Genomic DNA, 26,569 nt, shown 5'->3' with positions numbered 1-26,569 from the left:
GATAAAGAAGAAGATGAAGGGGTGGTGGTGGGGGGGGTAAGATAAATAGAGACACAGACAGAGACTGGAGACACAGTGATGAATAGGTGGAGTGAGAGAGTAGACACCACATGAGAATTTGTATAAGTAATGAAAAATGAAGAGGAAAGCATGAAAGAGTTGAAGGGGGTGCGTGAGAGGGAATGAGGAGGGGAGGCGAGGGAGAGTGAAGAGAGAAAAAGAGGGAGGAGGGGGGGGGGGGTAAAGGATGAGCTCATTGCAGTCTCTGGGCTGATGATACGAGGAGGGAGGGAGGGATGCAGGGGGCGGGGGGAGGAGGAGGGGTTCGCTGCTCGTCTGCGAATCGATAGCCAGCGTCTGAGTAGCACTCACACACATACACACACACACACACACACACACACACACACACACACACACACACACACATGCTGCTGCAGACAGCTCTGCCGGCTACACCAGTGCCTGCCTTGCCCGTCACCCCGTTAGCTCCCAGCATCCTCGCTGCTGCACGCAAAAAAGAAAACAGCTGATGATTGTTATCTTCTAGATTTCTCTCTCTTTTTTGAGTTAAGGGTGTAGAAAGCCGGCTGCTTCCTGTGTCTGCTGCTTCTCCCTCACCCTCCCTCCATCCTCTCTCTCTCTCTCTCTCTTGCTCACACACATCCCCATCACATCCACACCCACACCCAAGGATACCCTCCCTGCCTCTCTGCCTCTGTCTCTGTCAGGCTTAGCCCTTTCCCTCTTCCCCCTTAATCCCTCCAACTACATTTTTATTTTTACAAATTTCCTCCAAGGAGGAGATGCTCATCTGACCCCTCCCTTGTCTTTCCTCAATTCAAGACTTTTGTGGATGGTCTCCTCTCTAATCCGCCCCTGCTCCGCTACTTTGTTTGCTACCTGTGGAGGTTTCCCCGGTTTTCTGGTTTTTCTTCCGCCTGCTGTCGCACAGAGTGCAGCCCCGCGGAGAGGCACCATGCTGGGATTGGACGTGTGTGAGTTTGGGGGTCAGGTGCTGGAGCTGCTGTGGTTAACTATGTGCTACAGAGGTGAGGCGATGGGAGTCTGTGTGTGTGTGTGTGTGTGTGTATGTGTGTGTGTGTGTGTGCTTATGTATGTGCCATATGTCTTTATCCTGATGGGTGTGGACATTTTTATGTCTGACATGAAGCGCTGCCAAGACAAGCCAAAGGTGGCAGATCAATGGCTATTGATCACATCCTACACTACCTCCTGTATCTGTGTGTGTGTGTGTGTGTGTGTGTGTGTGTGTGTGTGTGTGTGTGTGTGTGTGTGTGTGTGTGTGTGTGTGTGTGTGTGTGTGTGTGTGTGTGTGTGTGTGTGTGTGTGTGTGTGTGTGTGTGTGTGTGTGTGTGTGTGTGTGTGTGTGTAGGTGTGTGTGTGTGTGTGTGTGTGTGTGTGTGTGTGTGTGAGTGTGTGTGTGTGTGTGTGTGTGTGTGTTTGCGTATGTGTGTGCGTGTGTGTGTGTGGGGGGGGGGGTCGTCCATCATCTGTGTATGCGTGTTGCCGGCTTTTGTAATTATGTTTCTGCGCACACACATTCAAAGGGTGTGTGTTCATGAGTAATGTTGGCAGTGAGAGCAGCTCTGTGTGTGTGCGTGTGTGTGTGTGTGTGTGTGTGTGTGTGTGTGTGTGTGTGTGTGTGTGTGTGTGTGTGTGTGTGTGTGTGTGTGTGTGTGTGTGTGTGTGTGTGTGTGTGTGTGTGTGTGTGTGTGTGTGTGTGTGTGTGTGTGTGTGTGTGTGTGATGACAATGCGTATGCAGGAGTCAAATGATGGTGCCATCGTCTGCAGTACCATCAATACCAATATTCGTTTTTCTTTGCTTTATATTCGCAACAGTACTACATTTGCAAGAGAGCTCTCTCTCTTTATGTCTCTTTCTGTGTGTGTGTGTGTGTGTGTGTGTGTGTGTGTGTGTGTGTTTGTGTGTGTTCAATACACTGCAGTAGTTAGTTACAGATGGTGGAACAGTCCTGGGGTTTCCCCTCACACAGGTGTGTATAAGCGTGTGTGAGATAAAGGCAAAAAGACAAAGAGGGATGCAAAAAAAAAAGTGAGTCATTTGAAAAGAGAGACACAGAATCAGAGCGAGAGAGAGAGAACCACAGTGACAATTACGAGAGAAGTAACTGGAGAAGAGGAGTGATCATCTTCAAGCAAAGGTCTCAGAAGTGGAAGTGAAATGTGATTTAAGACCTAAGGCGGCCATGAATAATCTGTTGCATTAACTCTATGAATTTCAAACAGCAATTTGAATCGATCTCTTTGCTCCAGTCAGGATCTGAAGAGTCACCAACTGTAGATCTTTATGACTGCTGATCTAGCGCTCCAGTCCTGGCTCCCTAAACCTCTTAAAACATCACAGAGGGCCACTTTTGAAGCATTGAATCTTTCATTAGGTCATGACTCTGAATAAGCCTTATTCTTCTATTGTCAGAAACAAAAAAAGAACTGCTTCAAGCAAGTACAAATGGTACACAGGGTGCTTGTGTGAATTTTGCTGTCTCTGTGCAGATTTTTGTCACCGAGACACATTGAATCTTGTCAAAGACACTTGGCTGAGATTGAGCTCTGAAAAAATGAGGAGGAGGAGGAGATTTTAATTGGGAATGTGGGAGGTGACGAAGTGGAGGGTAAATGGCAAGAGCAGGGAGCAAAATGATGAAGCGCGGAGGAATGAGGGCGAGAAACATCGAGGGAAAAAGGTTTTTGGAGAAGGTGAAGAGGGAAAGAAAAAGAGAAAAAAAAATGAGGAGGGGAAGTTATAAGGAAAGGAGGAGGGAGATAAGTAGGTGGAAGATGAGAAAAGAGAAGAGGTAGGAGGAGAGAAGGAAGAGAGGATGGAAAAGAATCGAAACAAAGGGAAATGTTGGTGGTTGAGATCGACGTGTTCTGTCAGCTGCTGTTACCAGGAAAGAAACAGTGTGTGTGTGTGTGTGTGTGTTTGTGTGTGTGTGTGTGTGTGTGTGTGTGTGTGTGTGTGTGTGTGTGTGTGTGTGTGTGTGTGTGTGTGTGTGTGTGTGTGTGTGTGTGTGTGTGTGTGTGTGTGTGTGTGTGTGTGTGTGTGTGTGTGTGTGTGTGTGTGTGTGTGTGTATAGAGAGAGAGCGTGAGTGGGTGAGGCCAGTGTGGCAAAACACTCTTCGTGAGCTGTCAGTCAGCAAAGACTGGCGCAGGAAGCAAGCATTCAAACCAAACAACCTCCCTCCTTCTCTTTTTCCTTCTCTTTCCTTCCTTCGCTCCTGTTGTCTCGCCTCTGTCCCTTCTTATTCTTTCTCCCTCTGTCCTCCACTGTCAAGATAAATACCACCTCATTCTCTAATCCTCTGCTGCCTTGCCTCCTTCCTTCCCTCCTTACGTGTATCTCTCTCCCTCTCTTCTCTCCTTACCTGCTCACTTCTACTATCCACATACACACATGCTGTCAGCTTGTCAGATGTGTTTAGGAAACTGCATCTACTCCTCACATCATCCCTCCACCGTTTGATACCCCAGCAGTGATAAATGAGGTTGTACGGGTGAGCAGACGCATACGACACCAATCAAGTCAGTCAATTAGACAACCTGCTGTCTCTACGAGGCTGACAGAGCAGCTGAGGACATGTGACTGTGTGTTTGACAGAGAGAGCTTGATTAACGGGGTAATGTACAGTCATTTTGCTTTCTGTCTGTAGGGAGCCGAAGTCATAAAGTCATGTCCAGGCCTCTGTTTCACTAGCTTTTGTAGAGTTTACTTTCCATATTCTAAGACAAATCTGTATCAATACATCAGTCAGTGATATAAATCAGATCTCGGGTCATTGTAACTTGGCTTTGGTCCATTTCCGAAAAAACACAACATTTTTTCCATTCTTTAGTTTTAATCTCTGCTGTCTAAAAACTTCAACAGCATTGTTCTGTTGTTATAACCAAGCGACGACCTCCGGGACTGAGAATGGAAACCAAAGAAGTGCAAAAAACTACATTTCCTTGAATGGCCACTTGAGGCTGGCCCCAAAAATGAGTCAATCCCCATAGACCCCCATGTTAAAAAGTCCAACTTTACAGCTGAAATGAACATGATGACAGCCTGGTACAATAATGGTTGTGTTCTCTATCGGGCTGGTAAGTCCCTCCCGTAATACGGCTTCCAGTAGACCCCATGGGACCTCAGCTCCCGAAAAAATGACATTGGTGTCTGTTGATATGGAACAATTATTTTCTGGTCCCAGTCATTATCTGTCACACATATGATGTTTGCGGAGTTAAATGGTATTTTTTCATGTTAAGAGTTTGACAGTTTATTGTAAGATTGTTCATTGAAAGGCTCTGGAAAAAGCGTAATGAGAATGCCTACACTTCATGTCACCTGTGTGACGTCACGTCATCACGCTTTCCATCCACTTCTCAACTCTGAGGGCTGCGGCTGCTGCGTCTTCTGCCAACATTGAGATCAAGGTGCCAGTGGGTTTTGTGCCAGAATGTCCACATTCCAGTAAGACCGGGGGCTCTTTCTTTCAATTCCCGTCTGACCGTAAGACTAGGAAGCGTGATGAAATGTAGTCATTGTCGTGCTTCTTCCAGAGCCTTTAACTGAACAATCTTACAATCAAACCATCATATGTGTAATCCAGGACAGATAATGACTGGGACCAGAAAATAATTGTTCCATTGCAATAGACCCATGGGAATGAAGCAGTATTATTTACCAACCCGATAGAGAACAAAGCCCTTACTGTACCAGGCTGTACATGTTCATTTAAGCTGTAAAGTTGGGCATTTTAACATGGGGGTCTATGGGGATTAGCTCGTTTTTGGGGCCAGCCTCAAGTGACCATTCGAGGAAGTGTCGTTTTTGGCACTGCAACTTTGGTTTCCACTCTCAGTCCCGGAGGTTGCCGCTTGGTTATAACAACAGAACAGAGATGGCTGAATGCTGTAGAAGTTCCCCCCTTCATGACAACTGAACTTCACTCCACTTCTTCCCACTGTACAAAAGTGAAGCCAAAATATGCCGGATAAGGGTGCTATAATGTTGTAATTTCATCTTTGCACACTGATTGGGAAAGGGCAGGCACTTTCAAAACATACCTGGCTGGTGATTGGATGAACCATCTGTCAATCAACCTCGCCAAAGACAATCAAGAAAAGTTCATTTCTCTGAATGAACTAAAACTCTCCAGTTCAGATAAAACTGATGCTGTTGTAGCATCTCCCCCCTCAACTGCCAGTAGCTCCTCACAGGACGCTGATTGGCTGGCTCATTTTCTATCAGAACAAAAACGCATTGCTTGGATGTATTTTCATGAGCTATCCCGAGAAATTGGCTGCTGTGTGTAAAGAACTGGAATACTGCAATATCTGGATAATGCTATTTTAAAACTGCAGAAACACATTTAAATCTTAGGCGAGAAAGCTGCATCATACAGCAATCACCATCGACAACTGTAACATTACAAGTAAAGCATATTTAATAGTGAAAGTGTGAGGTCTGCAGCAACACAATATGCTCCAGAAGTTGCAGTGTCATGAGGCATCCTCACCAATAATAGCATCAATTGTTTGTCCTCTCAGCCTTTCATGAGGAAACATGAGTGAAATGAGATATCAACGATCTGCTGCTTAACATGATGAAGAGTTATGAGTGTCTCCACGGGGTGCCTGTAACTTTACATGTAAATATTTGATGCTGGTGACTGAAGCGTTAGACATGGAGACAAACCCTGCTCCTGCCTGTGTGTGTGTGTGTGTGTGTGTGTGTGTGTGTGTGTGTGTGTGTGTGTGTGTGTGTGTGTGTGTGTGTGTGTGTGTGTGTGTGTGTGTGTGTGTGTGTGTGTGTGTGTGTGTGTGTGTGTGTGTGTGTGTTTGTGTGTGTGTGTGTGTGTGTGTGTGTGTGTGTGTGTGTGTGTGTGTGCAGTGACAGCAGGCCTCAAAGGACAATAAAAATACACACACACACACACACACACACACACACACACACACACATAGGGAGCAAGAAGTGATTTCCTGACACAGTGAACAGTTATCTGGGTTAAAGAAAGAGAAGGTGGACAGGAAGTGATTATTTAAATAGAGTAGGGCTGTGTAACTTTGATTACCTACTGTATAAGTCCAATAATGCCCCATTTATGACATAGTATGTTAAATAAATGTCAGAAAAAGTAGGGTTTATTTTTTATCCTGATTCCCTTTTCATCTTGCAGCCAGAATTGCATTCACTTAAACGACCCACTTGTTCTTAAAAGAATAATCTGACATTTTGGGATTAATGCTTATTCACCCTTTGGCAGAGAATTAGATGAGAAGATCGCTATCACTCAAATATCTGTCTGAGCGGCTATAACCAGCAGCTGCTTAGCTTAGCTTAGCCTAGCATAGCATAAAGACTGGAAATTGCTAGCCAGGCCCTGTAGATGAAAAATCTGTCTAACAGCATCGATAGATTTAGTTGCAATCTGGATACAGACATTTGTGAAAGGCTCATGTCACCAAGGAACAAACAGAAAAAAACTGTTTGTGTGTGTGCATGTGTTCATGTTCATGCAAACGTGTTTTTCTGTGTGTGTGTGTGTGTGTGTGTGTGTGTGTGTGTGTGTGTGTGTGTGTGTGTGTGTGTGTGTGTGTGTTTTCGAGGCAGTCCTCTTCAAATCCTTGGTCCCCTGAAGCCACCTCTCCCCTGCCAAGACAGATTGCTGTGTTGGTTTTCACTAAACATGTTGGTTTAGCTATAAATATCAGCAGATGAACACTGAGTCTGTGTCATGGTTGTACATGCTGGCCGTGGATCCTCTGTCTTATTGTAAAAGCTGTAAATATATACTGTATATATTTATTCTGCAAGTGCGCTTGGATTTGGTGACAGGGTTTTAACTTCGTAGATCATAGGTTAAAGTCGGAGGCGGTTCAAAACTCTGTGGGAAATATAAAGTGTTTTTTATACAGACACAATGAGATTAATCATTCTGCATTTACAGTGAAGATCATTTGACCCCAAGTTATTGGTCTATTAAGTTTTATTACACGGCTTAATTAAATACTCAGTTCTGGTTGGCCAATCAAGGCATTCTACGGTCTGTTAATTCTGTAGTTCTGACCTGGAGGGCCACGTCCGCCAATCCACAGAAAGAAGTCTGGTGGAATTAACTTCAGCGGTGTGATTGTCTGTCTCTGTTCGTCTCTATGTGCCCTGTGATAGACTGGCGTCCTGTCCAGGGTGTCCGATGTCCGCTGGGATCGGCTCTAGACCCCCCCCCCCCCCGCGCGACCCCGACCCCGGGATAAGCGTTTGAAGATGAATGAATAAAAGTTGTGCAAAAAATAGAGCTTTCCATTGAAATCAATATTTTGTGCCAAATTATTTTTTATCTATAGTAAGTAGCCGTGTAATAAGCTGGATAATGCAGAGCGAGCGGGTCATGATTGAAACCCCTTCAGGGTGATGCACCCCTCCGTTGGCAATAATGACCGGATTGCTCTGTATTATCCCTTACTTGGCACCTCGGTGCCTACAAATCCACATCAATAATAAAAGCTCACTCGGTGGCACAGTAATTAAGTCTTTTTTGACTGAGCTGACCTGTCTTGGTCCTGTTTTGCATGTCTGTTTTCCAGCAGCATCCCTCTTGACACACATGACGTCCATTCTTCTTTTTCTTTCGTGCAAAAAACAAAAACAAACTTAAGAAATATATTAAATTCCTCACCGAATGATTTTAAGCTTCTCTGTTACAACACAGAGTGCTGATTTACACTTGTAGCGCTTATTTTACAGCAGGCATGTGTGTGTAATGATGCAGACGATGGTTTCAGAAGCTGCTGGGGTAATGACGCAGTTTTACAGCCATAAAAGAAAACCAGTTAATATCACATCACAGATGGAGGGAGCACACACACACACGCACACACACACACACACACACGCACGCACGCACGCACGCGCACACACACGCACACACACACACACACGCATGCACACACACACGCACACACACAAACACTTCTGGCTTTCACTATAATGTTAGCTAGTTTAACACCAGATTCATACAATACGGAAAGTTTTAGCCCTGCATGTTTCGGATTAGTTCGGCTGCTTTTTTATGATTGGGTAATGAAAATTTTTTTTTCCCTTTGTAACTTATAAAACTGATCAAATCGTGAAAAGTAAGGAAGAAGAATTTCCAAAGATTTCTAAAACCTTCAGTCCGGTCTTGAGTGTGTGTGACATCTGTTTAATGTACTCCGGGTGCAAAATGCTATAAAACAATTTCAGGTTTTCACATCAGGAGTCTAAATTTGCATGTTGGAAATAATTATGTGTCTTTTGATTCATTTTTGTTTGGACTCTGTATATTTGATGAATCTTAATTTATCTGGTTCAAACAATGCAGGCATTTTTCCAAGGTTGACATACTTCTGACACCACATACTACAGCCTTAAAAGAAATCCATATTAAAACACTCAGTCGTGTCTCTATGGACCAAAGCTTGCCTTTCAAAATAAATGTTAATTGATATGGTTACTGTGACAGGTCAGCAGTCTGGAGATCAAAGAGGAGCTCTCAGATGTCAGAGGGGAAACTGGTTTTAAGAGCAGCTCAGAAACGTGTTTTATTCTGCAGTATGTGTACATGTGTGCACGCTCATGTGGGGGCGAGCTGCAGAGTTTGATATGTAAATACAGCAGTGTGAATCATTTATGAAGTCATGTGCCATCCATATCTGACATACTATAGAGTTAATGTGTGTTTGTGTGTGTGGAAGGGAGAGGGAGGAGTCAACAGTAGATCTATGTGTTGATTGTTCAACAATTCAACAATCAACAATTTTACTTCCTCGTGTCTTGAGCTCCTACCATAAAAGAACTGGATACAACACAAAGAGCACCACCTGAGATCAAACAGCAGTTGTCTTTAATATCTAAAATAAGCAAATTCAAAACATGCGGCTAATTTATGGCATTTCATGTATGAATATTTCATATCACAAACAAGGATTTTTTTAGAACACAAAGGAAGCAGGAAAATGTTAAATAAACTTCTGCTCATCTCCTGAACACCACATTTTTTACTGGAATAAAAAGGAAACACATGCGTGCATAATGGTTATTAATCTGCCAGAGAGATTTAAGATGACAGTGTAAAGTGGGGAAACTAACCCTGCCTGATCCTAATCACTGTAAATTAAGGATTTAAAATGTGTGTAAACCACAAATGTGAGAATTCAAAGGGGTAGAAGGGGGATTAAAAGAATACACCATGGATCGCTCTTGCTGAAAGTAAAAAATAAATGCTCCTCTGTGTCTATTCGGTCATATAAAACAGATCCACAGCAAAGGTGATCTCAATTCAGGGGGAGTTGAAAGGGTTGCCATGGTGACGGGCAAAGGCAGCTGTGTTGGGCCCTGACTGGGTGCGGTGCTGCTACAAACAACAGAGAGAAGTGTGTGTATGTGTGTGTGTGTGTGTGTGTGTGTGTGTGTGTGTGTGTGTGTGTGTGTGTGTGTATTGACACCTGCATTCGGTCATTATGTCCCTGTTTAACACATTTGATTTCCGCTAATGTTGTTTACAGAATATGCAACGCTGTTGGACTGTATATGCTATTTGGTCGCTATGTTTGTGACTTAGGTGTGCGTGTGTGTTTGTGTGTGTGTGTGTGTGTGTGTGTGTGTGTGTGTGTGTGTGTGTATTCGTGGACTCTCTGTGCTGTCCAATTACCTCTACACACAGCTCTGGGCTGATGTACACTGAGCCGTCTCATTATGAACAGTAAAAACAGAACCAGAGGCTATTACAGCCCAGTAAACAGACGTCCACAGCACGGTTCGTGTCTGTGTCCTCATGATAATTTGAGTCTAGAGAGTCTTGAGGTATGCATGTGCTTTTGCTTTGAAGACCATGAAACAGTTTATAGATCTGTGTGTGTGTGTGTATTGTAAGGTGATGAGCCAAGAACATTAAATAGGTAATTCATCAGTTTGTTCCATAACCTCCAATACAGCTGTTGAAAAAAAGGACCATTTCGGAGCACAGGGATTTCAAGCAGAAAGACACTAAGTCACAAAGAAACTTGAAGAATATTGTATCGTTGACAAAGTAACATTAGTGCTAATGCTAAGATCACGGAGTCCTTAGTTATCTAGTAAGTTAAAGCAGATTTTAATGTGGACTCTGGGAAATGACAAAAAGGTAGTGTCTTCCTACTGTTGGTACACCATGGTAAATAAGTGTATATGTTGTTCTCTTTCTGTTATAAATGTCTCACCTTTTGTGTGAGGTTGAAATGATTACAGTTCTGTCAACAGAGATGCTCGTTTTTCTCCATAAAACGGCTGTGATGTTTATTCTTTTCTTGTCAGGTCAAATCCTTCCAGTTAGTGTAACTATTCCAGTCTGCAAGTATTCACCCGCTGTAGGTGCGGATGCAATGGAGATGCTAAAATGAAATTTTCAGCTTGCAAAGCACATTATCAAATGTCTGTAAAATGGAATATTGAATCAAAATCCCTGATGAAATCAAACCCCGGATGGTTGGACCTGTCCTTCGTAGAGTAATATGCATCTTATACCAGACAGTAAAGCAATGTTGCCTGTGCAGGGTGAGTTTTCAGTCACTGAAACTGAAATACTGACTGCTGATGAGCTCTGCTGCATGTGTTATTTGCCTTTTTCTTATTTTCATTTTCCAGGGGACTGTCGGAGAGAAGTCAACTTTTATTATTTTATTCTGGTTTCGTTTATTTGTCAGCGTGGGCATGTATAGGTAATCTGGAGGCTGAGAGAATACAGAATCTGCTGATAGTTGAGAGACAACTGTAGGGTCAACCCCAAGGGTCTCATTCTCATCGAAGGATGCCTCACAGTCAGAGTCCTCCTTAACATTCTCCTCAGTCTCAGACACAATCTCCTCTACGCCACTTTCACTGTGATAAAAACCTCATTGGCAAAAAACCTTTTCTTAGTGGTCATTTTCAGTTGAGACAGAGTATAAAGAGAGAGCACAAAGCAACAAGAGGAATGGTTTAGAAGGCTGCAGAACAAACTTTGATATGTTGTGTGAATTATCGAACGTCCTCACAGGAACCATTTTTATATCATGGGAACGATCAGGGGTACGCACCACAGCTATAGTTTTGTCAGGTTAGGGTGTTAAATATGATAAAATTGCACGGGATACTGATCTATATCAGCCACAACAAGCTAAAAAATATGTGTAAAATGTTAATATTTCTTATATGTTTATACAGCTCAAGCAGCCTGCGGTCAAATTGACCCTGAGGAACACTTGATGTGTATTTAGGATACTGAAAATATATCTTGTTATGATTATTGTGTTGTCCCTATTAAATAAGGAAAGGCCATTAATTATAAAGCAAAAACTAATCATTTTGACCCAGAGGGTAACAGGAAGGTTACAGTAAATTCTAATGAGATTTGACATGATGTGTGGTGTTGATGAGCAGGAGTTCATCTGTAAGGGAGTGTGGGGAAAAGGTCGGGAAACCACCGGTCTAGAAATCACCTGCAATCACCGCATCATATGACAGTATCCCTTTAATGGTCTTCTCTTTTCTCTCTGGAAGGTCTAATGGCTGACAAGAAGGATTTGCATATTGAGGAGGAAGAAGATGACAGAAACCTAAACTACATCGCTCCGGTCCAGAAGAGTTTGAAGGAGATTCAGCAACTGGACAAAGATGACGAGAGTCTGGTCAAGTACAAGCAGACCCTGCTGGGGACAGCAACACTGCGGTCAGGTGTGTGTGTGTTTGTGTGTGTGTGTGTGTGTGTGTTTATGGTTCCCCTGAGGTGATGTAAGAGCTTGTGATTCACCCTAGTGTTACTGCAGCTTTAATAATACCATTCACTCAATCTGTAGACTTGGTGCATAGTTCCTCGCAGTCATCAACTTCTGATCACACACACACACACACACACACACACACACACACACACACACACACACACACACACACACACACACACACACACACACACACACACACACACACACACACACACACACACACACACACACACACACACACACACACACTCTGGAACAGACCTGCTTGCCTCAGCATCTCTACTCCAGCAGCCGGGCCATGACAGCTGATAACAGTAGAATAGCTCTGACTCCCCCACTGCTGTAACTCAACACCACCTCATCTACATCTTAGTAACACTGAATACAGTGGGAAAGGCTGTAATGAAAGAAAGGAACAGCAGAAAGGAGAGTAGAAGGCTTTATTATCTGTCCATGCTGAATCCTGATAGCCCACAATACTGGTATTGGATGGTTACTTTCTTTTACAATGTACAGGTATTTATGGAGTGTGATACGTTAACATATAACGTACAATTTCAACCTTATGTTTTAGCCATACCAGTATTATATTACGTCAGTCAGTCCACCCCCTTAGTTCAGACTGAAATAACTCAACATTTAGATGGATTGCCTTGAAATGTTGTGCATATATTCAAAGTTCCCAGAGAATGTATCCTGATGACTTTGGTGATCCCCTAACTTTTCCTGTAGCACCACAATGCAACTGGCATTTGTGGTTTTGAGTCAGTTTCATGCTAATAAAAGCATATTAGCAAAAGTTGTTGCTGTTTTAACTCAAAACCTTTAACGGAAGAAATTGTTCCAGCGACCTCCCTTAAAACCATAACATTTAAGTTCCTGTTTTCCCATGCTTTCAATCTTTATGCTAAGATAAGAAAATCATTTCTTGGCTGAATATTTCCATCTAAGTGTGCTAAAAAAGTGAATAAAGTAATTTTCCAAAATGTCTTGCTAGACCTTTAAAATCATTAACAAACAAGAGAATTAGGATTTAAATTTTAAATTGAAAATCAATCAAAATGGACCTTTAATTTCAATGATCTAAATAAAAAAACGTATTGGCGATTCCCCCATTTTAAATATTTGAATAAACAAATGCAGGAAAAGGAAATGTGTAAGAAAATTCATGGCATAAAAACAATGGCATGTTAAAATAGAAAACTGAAACTGGATTTGGAGAATCGTGACACCCCTAAGGCAAATACGTAAAAGAGTGAAACCATGAATACTGTTACAAACAAACTATTTTTCCTCACCAGACCCCTTTGTGGCTAATGTCCAGGTGACCAGACTGACCCTGCTGTGTGACAAGGAACCAATCATCATGGACCTGACAGGTATGCAATGCTTCCCTTTCATCACTCTTCTGTTTACTCTCCCTATTCAGTGTTACTTTTCTCCCTAAAGCCTGTCTAGTTATGGATGTTGTACGCTGCTGATATACCTGCTGACACAAGTAACTAATACTTCCTGGAGCAAGGCATCGCATCCCACGTGCTGCCTTTTATGTGCAGAAAGGCTGCAGTGGGTGTGACCATGCTCGAGAGAGGAGAGACAGGTAAATGTTTGCTTAGTGGGCAGTATTGACATCTTCCCCTGGGTGCAGGCGAAAGCGATATTCAGGGAGGGGGAGTGAGGTGTCTGTAATGTAAATTCAAGAGAGTGTGTAAGTGTGTCTGCGGTGCATGGTAATCAGGTGGCTGACAAGAGATTATGTCACTCCCAACAGGGGATAAAGTTGAAGATTTGTGTGTTGTGTGTGTGTGTGTGTGTGTGTGTGTGTGTGTGTGTGTGTGTGTGTGTGTGTGTGTGTGTGTGTGTGTGTGTGTGTGTGTGTGTGTGTGTGTGTGTGTGTGTGTGTGTGTGTGTGTGTGTGTCTGTGTATTTCTTCCTTATTTTACTGCATGCATGATTTGTTCTGAGTTTTCCTTGTCTGAGGATTTCCCTGCCTATCACATACACAATTACACACACATTCGCACACAAAAAGACACAATCACAGTCTGATAATCAGAAAGGTCACCTGGTTGCTAGGCAATACTGACTCTGCACTATGCAGTTCCCTCTGATTCAAACAAACAGAGAGACAGAGAGAGAGTATCTAGCAGCCTCTAATGTGCATGTTCCAGGGTGTAATGGAAGATTTCTGCTGAACTGCAGTAAATGGAAAAAGCGGTCTGTTCTTCCACACCAGACTGATCTGATGCTCTCAGATCTGATCTCAATCATAGATGATGGAGGAAGTGAAAGGTGGATGGGAAATCAATTGAGTGATCTCGGCTTGGACTTGGGCATTACACATTTTTAACAGAAAGGCTGCATTATGAACTGGGGGCATGGAGTTTAAGTTGAGGCACTCAAAGGATTATACACATGAAGTTCAGTTTACTGGTCATGAGGAGTAGGCTGCTGGTCTGGAGGAGCTTTGTCAAGTTGACAAGATAGCTCTGATGATGTCATAGTGATGTCATCTGCGTTATTAGTTGGGCCACGACACTTTTTATACGTACATTTTTTAATAGGGAGCCTGCATCACATGTTCACCAGGCAGGAAAGTCTAATAAAAGATGCTATCCAGTTGCATTATGGGAAATGTAACATGCAGTGTTTTTGTAACTTGACCCTTTACATTACATTACATTACATTACGTCCAATTTCATTTAGCTGTTGCTCCTAAGCCACTTCCAGTAAGTGCATTCAACCATGAGGGTACAAACCCAGAACAGCTAGAATTATGCAGATATGTTAGCTTCAGATAAACCAAACTACAGAGGGCTACATATAAGTGCGAAAAATTAAAATGTATTTATAAATTCAAATAAGCTCTCATCTTCTTAGCCAAGGTGCAGTCGAAAGAGATGTGTTTTTAGCCTGCGACTGAAGATGTGCAGATTTTTCTGCTGTCCGGATGTCGATGGGGAGCTCGTTCCACCATTTGGGAGCCAGGACAGCAGTGAGGCAGCAGCAAGCTGATTGGCTGATGGAGGGCGGAGTGGGCGAGCTGGGGTGTAGGGTTGAATCATGTCCTGGATATAAGCTGGGCCTGATCTGTTAGCAGCTACAGGAAGCCAGTAGGGACTCATATGGACTAAAGGCCTTTACACACTGTTTTCCTGTGTGATTAATAAGCACGACAAAGTATTTTTTGAACCGTCACACAGAACATAATTTTATTTTTTTCTGGAACTAGGTGGATATTTGGAGATTTACGAAGGCGGATCACAAAGACATTCAATACAAATGATAAGAAGACATAATCTGCGTGACATTCCCCTACATTTCCAACATATTTACAACATCTATTGTAAAGTATTTGTGTATGAGGGACATTTTTAGGAAACAATATCAATGCCAATGTATTCATGGCATATGAACAATGAAAAAATATTGCCAGTCTTGCTCTGAACAAAGAGACCTTCCAAACAACAAGTTTAGGCTAATGTGTAATTATTTCCCTCTCAATGGGCAGAAATATTTTGCGTTTAAGTATGAGTTCATTTGTTCATGGTGATTCTCCAGAAGCACTGTAAAATGGTTAATCCGGGGCTTGTTTTACTTTCAATCGCAGCACATGATGATTTGTGTGATCAAAATAGCCATTAGCTTGTGAGAGTCCTGCAGGGCTCTGCTTTGTCAGAACAGGCAGACAAAAAGCTTTCAGTCCAATACAGGAAATGCTCTTTGACATTTGGAGGCTCTTTATAAAAACTTGAATGCACTTTATCTAAAGAAATAGGCCGTTTATCTAATGCACACGGCAAATCTTGTGTCCATTCAATTACTGGGGGAAAAAAGTAGTCTTTCTTGAATTTTCCCTGGAAGTTGTTCAGATGAGGATAAGGTTTTATTTTGATGAATGTGTGTGTTTGTGTTGTAGAGCTAAAGAGAAAAGGAGAAATTGCTGAATGCTGTGTGAGACTAAAGCATCTTTTATCATTAATCTATAGAGTAAGCAGCAGGATAATAATCGGTCCTGCTGGTGTATCATGTTGCAGTTAGATAGCCGAGTCGGCACCAGGCTGGATGTGAAATGGACTTTCCATCGGCAGCTGAATGCATTAGAGACCTCATTATACACTATAGGCTGCTACCAATGCAGCATGGTGCCTCGGTGATGACACTACGCTGCATGTGTGTGAGGAGGGGTGGCAAAACAAGGGGCAGATACATTGCGTTTGTACTCACACAACCTGGGCCTCGGCGGAGTGCTTCTTGCCTGTCTATACGTCATCACGCCGTAACACGTCACACGTCACACGCATTGATTGACGTCATTGCGATGCGTCGCTTTGTTTACAAAAGCGCGTGGCCTTTTGGCCACATAATGGAAAGCAGCGCAGAAAACATGGTAACGTTTTTGGCTTTGTGGTATTTCTGACCAAATCTGCAGTAAACACTCCACCTCTGTATCACACCAACGTGAACCTTTCGCCGCCATTGTTTTAAATGTCCATGAATGGTCCGTCCTTCTCTTTTCTGCACGTACATGTGCAAATGTCCTTTACAAAAGCCCACCTCTCCCAAATGGTCCGTGGACGGCAAGCTTACCACGTACTCACACTGTAAAGAACTAGACTTTAGCCGTGAAACGTCCTTGGGCACGGTACGGATGGACAGTGTGAGTGCGCCCTAAGTCTTGTTATGTTGTTACTGCTCAAGTGGTCAAGAGCTATACTTTATATACTGTTACGTAGTTTGATCTACAAGAATGCATCATATTTTGTAAGTTGATCATGTTTGGGTTTAAGATTTTATTTTGCTGTAGATACAAGAAGATATTTTTTATCTAACAACATGTGTGTTGTGCTCATGCATCCTTGTGGAGTACTGTGTGTGTGTGTGTGTGTGTGTGTGTGTGTGTGTGCGTGTGTGTGTGTGTGTGTGTGTGTGTGTGTGTGTGTGTGTGTGTGTGTGTGTGTGTGTGTGTGTGTGTGTGTGTGTGTGTGTGTGTGTGTGTGTATGTGTGTGTATGTGTGTGGTTGTGTGTGTGTGTGTGGGGGGGGTGTATGGGTGTGTGTATGTGTGTGTGTGGTTGTGTGTGTGTGTGTGTGTGGGGTGTGTGTGTGTGTGTGTGTGTGTGTGTGTGTGTGTGAGGAGAACAGGTAGACATCTCCCCACACTGACCTATTTTCTCAGTCAGACGCTCCCGTGGGAGGTTGGCATTTTTCTCTTTTCTTTTGTCTCCTGAGACGAGAGGAAGGAGAAGGGGGGAGGAGATTTAAGCAGTTCATAGAGGGAGATAGACTGGTTGAAATGAGACTGAGACTGAGATTGAGCAGGGAAAAAATCTTAGCTTTATTAGCTGTGCAATGATGTGTTTTTGATTTTATCTAATGGGGAGTTGAAAGGGTTTGTTGTGATGGTATAAAGCTCCCAAACCTCAGGGGGACGTTTCGATTCTCAATTAAAGTGGAAGCACGACTTTCAACATGAGTTTGAAGATTTTTGTCAGAAAGAGCAATATGCCGATCTTTTGAGCCATTTAACTTAAAGTGGCTAAATGAACCGCAAGTGAATATATATTTAATATGGGTGACACCAGTGGGAATAAAAGCCTGTAAAGTGCACTTCTGAGGGAGCAATTTGCTGCATGTGTTAACTGTAGATCACTTTCTTACATTGCCTGACTGTCTTCTACCCTTCTTCCACATCATGATGTCTGTTTTTATTCACCCCGTTCCTCTATCTCTTGATCTCCTCTTCTCCCTCCTCTGTTTCTCTCGGTCCATTAGGAGGCATTCAGGGCTGATGGTCGGGCTTAAATTGAGATATAAAGTGATTAGGCAGCAGTGGATGTGGTTTTACAATAGCCCAGGATACACAACCCCACTACCCCCTCAAAACGAACCTATTCAACCCGACATGGCATGACAAAGACAATTTTATTGTATAAAGAAGCAATTCTGATTTTAGCCAGTGTGTCAGAGTTATACTGTGGTATTAATGCAGAAGGGATCCCACCTTTAAAGGAGAACACCAACTAAATCAAGAAATCCAGGATGATATTTCCACGGCCTAGCAAAGTTCAATCAATATTTGTGAACTTGAGCTACTCTCTCAAAGTCAAAAACCAGAGAAGTAAGTCTGGAGCTGCTCCATTGACAATGAATGGAGAATGATTATGTGTGTTTTCCTTTTTTATATATACCCGAATGAACTGTATTCTAGTGTAGTGTTGTCAGTTGTGAAACAAATTTTAGCACTCTAGCATTTGGATTTAGGAGAGAGACTAATATTTTTGGACTGTCTTAGACCGTAAGAATAACTTTTAACTTTTAATTTGAGAATGGGCATAGTTCCCGTTTAAGTATGACTTTAAATCCAACTATCTAGAAAACATGAGCCTAAAATGCTCCATATCCCCTCAACTAAGTGTGTATTTCAAAGATCCAGAGCCACATTTATCATGCTGTACACTGCTAAGAAAGAAGTACTAACTGAGAAACTAATTGAAGAATTGTCTGTGTGTAATGTGAAGATGGGATGGTTATTCTAATACAATTCTGCTTTATCTATGTGTGAATCAGCAGCAGTTTGAGTCTGGCTCAGCGGACGTATAGAGCTGGGATAGAGCCTAAATTTCAGGCCTCTTTCACTATATCCGCTATCTATTTCTGCAAGTGCACCATCTGCTTAGCTCCGCCCAAGACCATTGCTATTGGTTTAAGAAATACAAAACAAGCCAGAGTATTTTTCTCCTCATCCCTGAATGATAAGCCGGTGTAGCCGGACCATACTTCAGCGCTGCAGATAGGTCTGGCTATGAGACGAGCAGCAGTGTGATGTGTAGTGAGTCATTTTGAGATGCTGCATCAGCTGTCATGTTGATCGTGAGTGATGTTTTATTGTTGTTTGTGCAGGAGACCTGGGTGCTCTGAAGGAGAAGACCTTCTCCCTAAAGGAAGGAGCGTCATACAGACTAAAGATACACTTCAAGGTAAGATTAAAGACTGTGCATTACAACATGGATGGATTACTGTGAGTACGGATGGACTGAACAGACAGACAGAGGATCAGGTAGTTATTGTAGGTGATAAAGAGATAAAAGGAGAGAGACAGACCATGCTGACTAAGACACTGTGTACTATAAAATCAAACCACAATATCAAACAAGACCATCATCATATTTAATGAGTCTTTTCAGTGCTCATGTTTCATTTCATAGTGCCAGTAAGGATTAATGCTAGAGAGGCAACTTGTCTCTTAAAGCCTTAGTTGGTAACTTTCTGTTCTGTTACCCTACACTGTAAAAAGAAATCTGTAAAAAAATACATTTAAAACAACTGGTAGAAAGGTTTTCAGACGGATACTGTAAAATTACAGTAAATAACATATTACATGTCATAATCTGTAAAAAAGCAAAACACATTTTAAAGTCAAAATCAGTTAAATTACATTAAATATACTTAAATAAAATAGGTATTTACTGTAATTCCACGGTATCTGTCTGAAAACTTTGCTGCCAGTCATTGTACATTTTTTAACAGCTCATTTTTTATAGTATATTATTGTTAATAAATGCACACATACTTTAATTTAATAGGGGTATTTACTGTAATTTCACAGTATTCGTCTGGAAACTCTGCTGCCAGTCGTTGTACTGTTTATTTACGGTTCGTGTTTTTACAGTGTACCTTTCTCTGTCTGCTCCTAATGTCATCTGCTAGGTTCCACTGTGCCTGACAACCAATCAGAGACTGCGATCAAACTGTGACACTAGGCAGCGTTGATCAAATATGAATCAATATTCTGTCATTGTATTGCCTATTTCTCGCATAAAGTGTTTCAGAAACATATTTGAGAGTACAGTTTAGCTGTAAAAGGAGAAAGTTTGTCCGGCTTGCTAAATGTCAGCAGCCTTACACGCTAATTACATCCTCCAAGTACAGCCTCCCAGAGACGCTGTACTTCTCTTCACTGTAGACTCTTACTCTTGCTCTGTTCAAACCATAGACTATATATAAAGATGGACGATGCTACTCCACTGTCTTCACTTTACAAAAGTGAAACTAAAACATCCCAGATGCAGCTGCTGCTATGTTGTAATTTTGCAGTCTGTCTGTGCAGTGATCTGGGTGTGAAGCCCCGGTATCAAAGTCCTGCCTGACCAGTCGCGAGTCAATCACAGCTGTCAATCATAACGTTTCACCCCCTTTTTATAGCATCACATAACTTATTGAAACCAAACTTATCAGTTAATGAACACTGAATTAGCACACCTGTTTTTCTCCGGTGTGACAGGAAAAAAAGGAGAAATTAGTGACAGCTGTAATTCAAATCCAAAACTCAAAGCACCTGTGGCTTTGTTTTTTTTCCTCTTTCTTAGTTTCATATTTTTCCATTAACCGTCCCTTCTTATTCCTCTCGCCATAAATGTGTGCCTTTTTTCTCTTTCGTGTATCTTCTCTCCTTTTTCTCTCCTTGCCCCATCAACACTTGTAACACCTCCTCACTTCCCAGGGCTGCATGTCCACTGCAAACATATAAAGACTGGGGACGAGGAAATATTTTTGAAAGGAAACGCAGAACTGTTATACACGAGGGAAGGAGTGTATCCAGAGGCTAGAGAGGATGTTTATGGAACAATGATAATATTAAGAGTCATTAAGTATTTCTTCATTTGCCCAGTTTGCAGGGATAAGAAAGATGCACAAACAAACAACAAACTCGACCCAGCAATGAGTCGGGTGTAGTTCAACAACAACTTGTTGCTGGCTGTTTATCGTATCTCTTAAATTCAGTAGAGCTGCTGAAAAAAACCCAGGAACAAGTTGAATACGAGATCATATATTGCCTCCTCTAACAGTCTGAGAGAGCTTCAGACCGTGGGACGTATTCCTGTACTGGATAGGACACTGAGATCTGGGTGAATGCTTCTAAAACAAAAGTGGATTTGATCAAAGATTAGAAGGTGGGAATTTTATTTGACATAAATATAAATAGATAGGGCTAATTGTAACGCTGTTAAACACACAGATTTTGGTTAAAATTAAGAAACTGTTTGGTTAGAGAAAGTGTGTGTGTGTGTGTGTGTGTGTGTGTGTGTGTGTGTGTGTGTGTGTGTGTGTGTGTGTGTGTGTGTGTGTGTGTGTGTGTGTGTGTGTGTGTGTGTGTGTGTTTGTGCTATGAGGACACCTTCTGGATAAATCATCTTTGTCGAATGTTTGTGTCAATAACTTCAGATTTTTGTTTTAATCAGAAATGTAAAAGTAATATAATATAATATAATATATATAATATAAATAATAGTATTTAGCAGGAGCATGAAGGGAATAAGATTCCCTGCATGCTCCTGCTAAATGCTATTATTTCAAACCCGAACTGAGATAACAATGATGACATCACCATGACATCAAACTACAGAGGACATTATACAAAATCGGTGGAGTGCCCCTTTATTAACGTAATATTAATACTTTCGACTGAAAACGTATTAATATTAAGTTAATAAAGGGGCCCTCCACCGATTTTGTATAATGTCCTCTGTAGCTCTGGATGGAGCTCCCCGATAATGTCATGGTGATGTCATCAGGGTTATCTCAGTTCGGGTTTGAAATAATAGTATTTACCAGGAGTCCTGTTTAACAAACTGAAGATCAGGATTTGAAAGAAATGGGTATTCAGAAGGCTGAAGCTATTGAGCATTATGGGAAATAGTATCCACTGTTTTTGGAGCTTGACCCACACCTGGGACTTAAACTCACAGAGAAATAATGAACTACATAGCAGGCCTATAAAATCATGTAGAGTCACTCTAGGTTTATGCTAACTTTGGGGTAACGCAAGTGACAGAATAGTCAATGACAGGACTGGTTTGATGAAACTGTGTGTGTCTGCAGGTGCACAGAGAAATCGTTGCTGGCTTGCGGTACCATCATGTGACCTACAGAAAAGGAATAAGAGGTAAGTTCAATTCAGCCCCCATATGAGAAATTAACTTAACCTAGTTCAGTTCAGTTCAGTTTATTTTCAGACATTTCAGACAAAGACATTTCATGACAAACACAAAAAAAATAAATGTATAAGGTCTGAAAAAAGGGAATAGGCAGAAGCTAAAGCTTATAACGCCCACCCTTTAAAATACATAAACTTAGTTAAGACCGTATACAAGCCTACCCATCAATGATGCTGATCATAAAGAAGACAGGAGACAGGAAGTGACTGAACATCAATCAATGTTTATGTCTGTTATTTTGAATCCAACTCTGCATCCATCATGTGTGCTATTGCAGCAGTTATTACGTCAGTTATTCATCCATCTTCAACCGCTTGTCCCTGTCAGGGTCGCGCGGGGGGTGGGTGGGGGGATTGGAGCCGATCCCAGCTGACATCGGGCGTGCGGCGGGGTACACCATGGACAGGACGCCAGTTTATCGCAGGGCACATAGAGACGCACAGAGACAGACAACCATTCACACCTATGGGCAATTTAGAGTCATCAATTAACCTAAAGAAGGGTGCAGAGGCGATTCTAGAGTCTGTGGTGTGCAAAAGTTCACAGGGGGCCCCTCGAACCAGCGTTCAAAACCATTATAGGTGGGGTTCCTTGGGGTAAAATGTGGCCACTCGGAAAGTTTCAGGGCACGCCTTCTCAAAAGTCCTCTGGCTCACCGTGTTTCCATTACAAAAAAAGGCCCCAGAGGGACTTATGAGAGTCTGGAGGTGTCTGCGTGTGTGCGTGTGTGCGTGTGTGCGTGTGTGCGTGTGTGCATGCGTGTGTGTGTGTGTTTGAAAATGCGAGAGATAGAGAGAGCATACAGCAAAGAGCTGCAGGTCAGAATCCAACCTGGCTGCTGCAGCACTCATTAAACAAGCCCGTGCAAAGATGCGCATGCACAGATCATTTACTTCGCAGTGTTGTTGTGGCGTCAAGTACTACCACCCGCTTAGAGTTACATCCAAACAGCAAACAGGTTTTGAAGAACAATAATATATCTATTAGGGAGGTCAGGTCTCCTACTTTCACTTCAAACTGCGCATTTTCAATGTTGTAGTTTCTGTAGCCCTCAGGGGCCCCCTGCTGGCCTACGGGCCTCAAGCAGTCGCCTGCCTTCCCTGCCAGCAAATGACACCTCTTGAAGGGTGCACAAATTTTTATACAGTACCTCAAGATATGTAATGTGTCCTGCATGCAAGTGAGTGTATATTTAGTGTCTGCATCCTATTCTTCCAAGTAAGAGGATGACTTTTTGTCAAGAAAGTATACATACCTAAACCTATGGCCTGTAAGGATCAAACTAAACTCAACTTGATTGCAAAAACATATTTAATTTTAGTTGTTTTTAAGGTATTTTATTTGTGGTAAATCCAGTAGAGCTTACCATGTGAAATTAACAACAGTTCATTTATTACAAGGATGAAATAATAGGCCAAACTGAATCAGGAAAGATATTGTTGTTATTAGAAAGGAGAGTTAAGTATATGTTAAGTGCAGATGATGAAGGTAATCACAAACAAAATCAATGCCAGCTCCATCTATAATGCAAAAAAATTGCATAAAATTACTGCATCAAATGCAAATGATATATGCTAAAAGCATCCTATTCTGAATAATACATGTATTATTCAGCATGACCAATGATATGTCAGAAATATGTTGCAACATTTTTATTTCTGTACCACGATCAACTCCTAACAAACTATATACACGGCCACAAAAGTATTATGCAACTCTTTTCGTGTTAGTTAGTATTCCCCAAGTGTCTAATTTGTATCTTCCTGCAGTGGACAAGAAGTCGTACATGGTGGGAAGTTACTGTCCAAAGGAAGAGGAGCACGAGTTTCTGTCCCCAGTTGATGAGGCACCCGAAGGCTTGATGGCCCGCGGCCACTATCAGGTCAAATCCAGCTTCGTTGACGATGACAAGAATGCCTACTTGTCCTGGGAGTGGAACTTCGACATCAAGAAAGACTGGGATGAATAGAGGAGGAGAGAGAGATGAGGCTGATCTTCCCTTCTTTCACTCCTATTCTTCACCTCTGTTTTTTCTTCCCCTTTCATCCTCTTCCACCTCGTCCTGTGAGAGCAGCTTTGGAATGGGCTCCTTTTCCTCCTCTTCTTTCTTGTCTGTTTAACGCTGGTGTCCTGAGGACTTTAAGAGAAAAGAATCCCCACCTCTCTCTACCTTCTGTCACAGCATTTATATTATTCTTCCGGATTCTTTGTTTTCCACATGACAAGGCTTTTGGAATGAAAGGTCTCGCGTTTTCTTTTCTTTCAATTTTATTTCTCCCACCCTGCCTCCTGATTAAAGGAAGTTTGTTTGTGGTAAAAAGGGAAATACAATATACACATTGCATAATTACAAACTTTCATTATCCGTCAAACAGACGTCCCGAAAGAGACAAGATGAAATATGTAAATACAGAGTGCATGTGAGGCATAGGGGGACACAGAGAAGAGCAACATGAGCCAGGGATGCTGTGTGACATGAAGCTCATGGTGGCCTTAAAACCCTTAGGGCACAAACATGGTACACACGAGCAGGCAAATGCAGACGCTTCAAGCTACGCAAAATGGATCTGTCACTTAAAACGCGTAATGCAATGTAAACACGAGCTGCGGTCCAAGCACTGCAGCTATAGGAGCACTATAGCATGAAACAACAAGATAAAACAGACCCCTTCTGTTTGACTTTGCTCAAAACAACCACAGCGCAGCTCCAGCTCAACATGTTTGGATGCATTGGCATATTGATTAATGACACTTCCTCCACGGACGCCATGTTTGTTTACTTCCGTGGTTATGCAAACACTCTGGTTAGCTCCATATCGCCCCCTCGAGGACAGATGTTTGTTACCCCCACCGTTGCACACTCCGCTCACCAGGGTCGCGTTTTTGTGCGTTGTCATTTGCGTTGGTGTCCTTGCGTGGACCATGTTTGTAGCGACTGCTTGCCCCAATTGGTGTCAGAATATGTACATTTTCTCTTAGTCATAACTCTCCCGAGGATATCATTATCTTGATTGGGAAAAAAACGTACATAGGTCTACTTAGAAATTATTGGGAAAAATGCTCCATATACTGTAAATCCAGAACTTACTGCGTTTTTAAGTTTTCTTCAGTAACAAAGTCATCCAGTGATATTTGTCTGTACAGCCATGGATAGAAAGAGCTAATTCTGCATCATTTTGACAGTGATGATCTTCCAAAATACACAATACAGGCAAATCAATAGAGCTGAAGTTGTAGCCAACCCCATACATCATTAAATCCAATGCTTCCTTATGACATCCCCCACAGCATTATGAGAACCGTCGTTCCAAAACTGAGAGCATGATTATCCCCGAATGGAGGTACAACAATGAATGATAATAGGAGTGACAAAATTCAGTCATCTTTGTTTCGTCTTTCCTGTTCGGATGGGATTAGTTTTACGTGGGGACATGGGGTAAAATAGTTTAGTATAGGGTTACTCAATTTACGCAGAGTGCTTCTTCAAGCGCCTCAATGCTCAAAACAATGCAGAAACTACGTATTGACGGGTAATCTACATGCTTTCTACAGAGGGTCATATTCGGACAGGATTTGTATTACCTGAGGTATTTTTTCCGGACCTATTTGCAGAAGGTGAAAATGACATTCTCTGGAATAATTAGTGACATGGCGCATTCGGACGGAACTAAAAATGACCTTACGCCACGTCCCAATCCTGTCCGAATAGGGCTCTAGAATCTATAAGGATAGGAAAAGAAAATGCAGTTGAAGTTGCATTGATATTTTATTTGCTTTCTTTTCATTGGGTCTTTCTTCACATTTTCAGCAGTTAAAAACGTAACTCTAGAGGTCGGTTAGCTCATGTAGTTTCTTTTTCGTCAGTTAAAGCATATATTTTCATCCCATGTCATGTCATGTCAGTACTGATCGACTGGCCTGTTGATTGATTAAAGGAAGAGGTTCATCAACAGTACTTACTTTGAAATAATATTAATCATTGTTTAGAAGGCTTTTTGTTTTCTCTTTCTCCTAAATTCTGTGTTTTCATGATTCTGCCCTTTAATTGTAGCAAACAAAGCAAATACACTCACATACTAAAGGAAGTAAGGCAATGCTATATAATCCTTTAATAAGATTAGCCTCTAATTATCCAAATAATCATTTAATAACTGGGATGAAAAGAAGACTCACCTCTTCTTACAAAGCGCACAATATGCATTGTTAACTCGTGTTTTCTCAAACTTAGACATGCTGTATTTTAACATTGCAGTTTGCTTTTCTTGAGTCTTTGTGGAGCGTTTTTGAAAAAGCTGATCAATTAGAGACTGTAGCTGAACTGCGCATATTGTAGAAAGAGATGCATGTATGTCCTTTGGGAGTGGACACATTCACTCAGTAAAAATGAACAACATGTGCCCTTTCTAAACCTCTCTCATAGACAAAGGACACAGGATGTGAATAAAAGTCTGCTTTGAACATTCGTTAAGATGGTAGCTGAAAGATGGAGTGCTGTCTGAGAAGTATATCAAGGGGTGAACTAATTCCCCTCTTAAAAAAAAAGAAGAACTACTATTGTGTTATGGATATGATATTGTCATTGTTGCTGAACATATTGAACATTGAAATACCATTTGAAATCGTTGTGAACTAAGACTAACTGTAAATGTTGGCTTGTTGGGTGTTGCATGGTTTAGCAAGATTCTCTCTTCCTTTTTTTACAACTTTACTGTAAAGATTTAATGTGATCAAAAAAAAAGAACGCAATATCCAGATGTCAAT

The 26,569-nt window shown here is 41.9% G+C and overlaps 1 protein-coding gene across 1 annotated transcript; it reads left to right on the top strand.

Annotated features, from left to right (window-relative positions):
• Positions 1–572: 572 nt before the first annotated feature.
• arhgdig (Rho GDP dissociation inhibitor (GDI) gamma) lies at positions 573–26,473 on the top strand. Its single transcript, XM_083932000.1, has 6 exons — positions 573–1,052; positions 11,587–11,760; positions 13,112–13,189; positions 18,714–18,790; positions 21,693–21,756; positions 23,578–26,473. The coding sequence occupies exons 1-6, from the start codon at positions 857–859 to the stop codon at positions 23,775–23,777; spliced, it is 789 nt and encodes a 262-aa protein (XP_083788126.1). The 5' UTR covers positions 573–856; the 3' UTR covers positions 23,778–26,473.
• The last annotated feature ends 96 nt before the right edge of the window (positions 26,474–26,569 follow it).

Source organism: Echiichthys vipera (genome assembly GCF_963691815.1).
Source record: "Echiichthys vipera genome assembly, chromosome: 17".
Lineage (NCBI taxonomy): Eukaryota > Metazoa > Chordata > Actinopteri > Perciformes > Trachinidae > Echiichthys > Echiichthys vipera.
The sequence above is the reverse complement of the archived record's forward strand: the minus strand, read 5'-3'. Positions and strand labels throughout refer to the sequence as shown.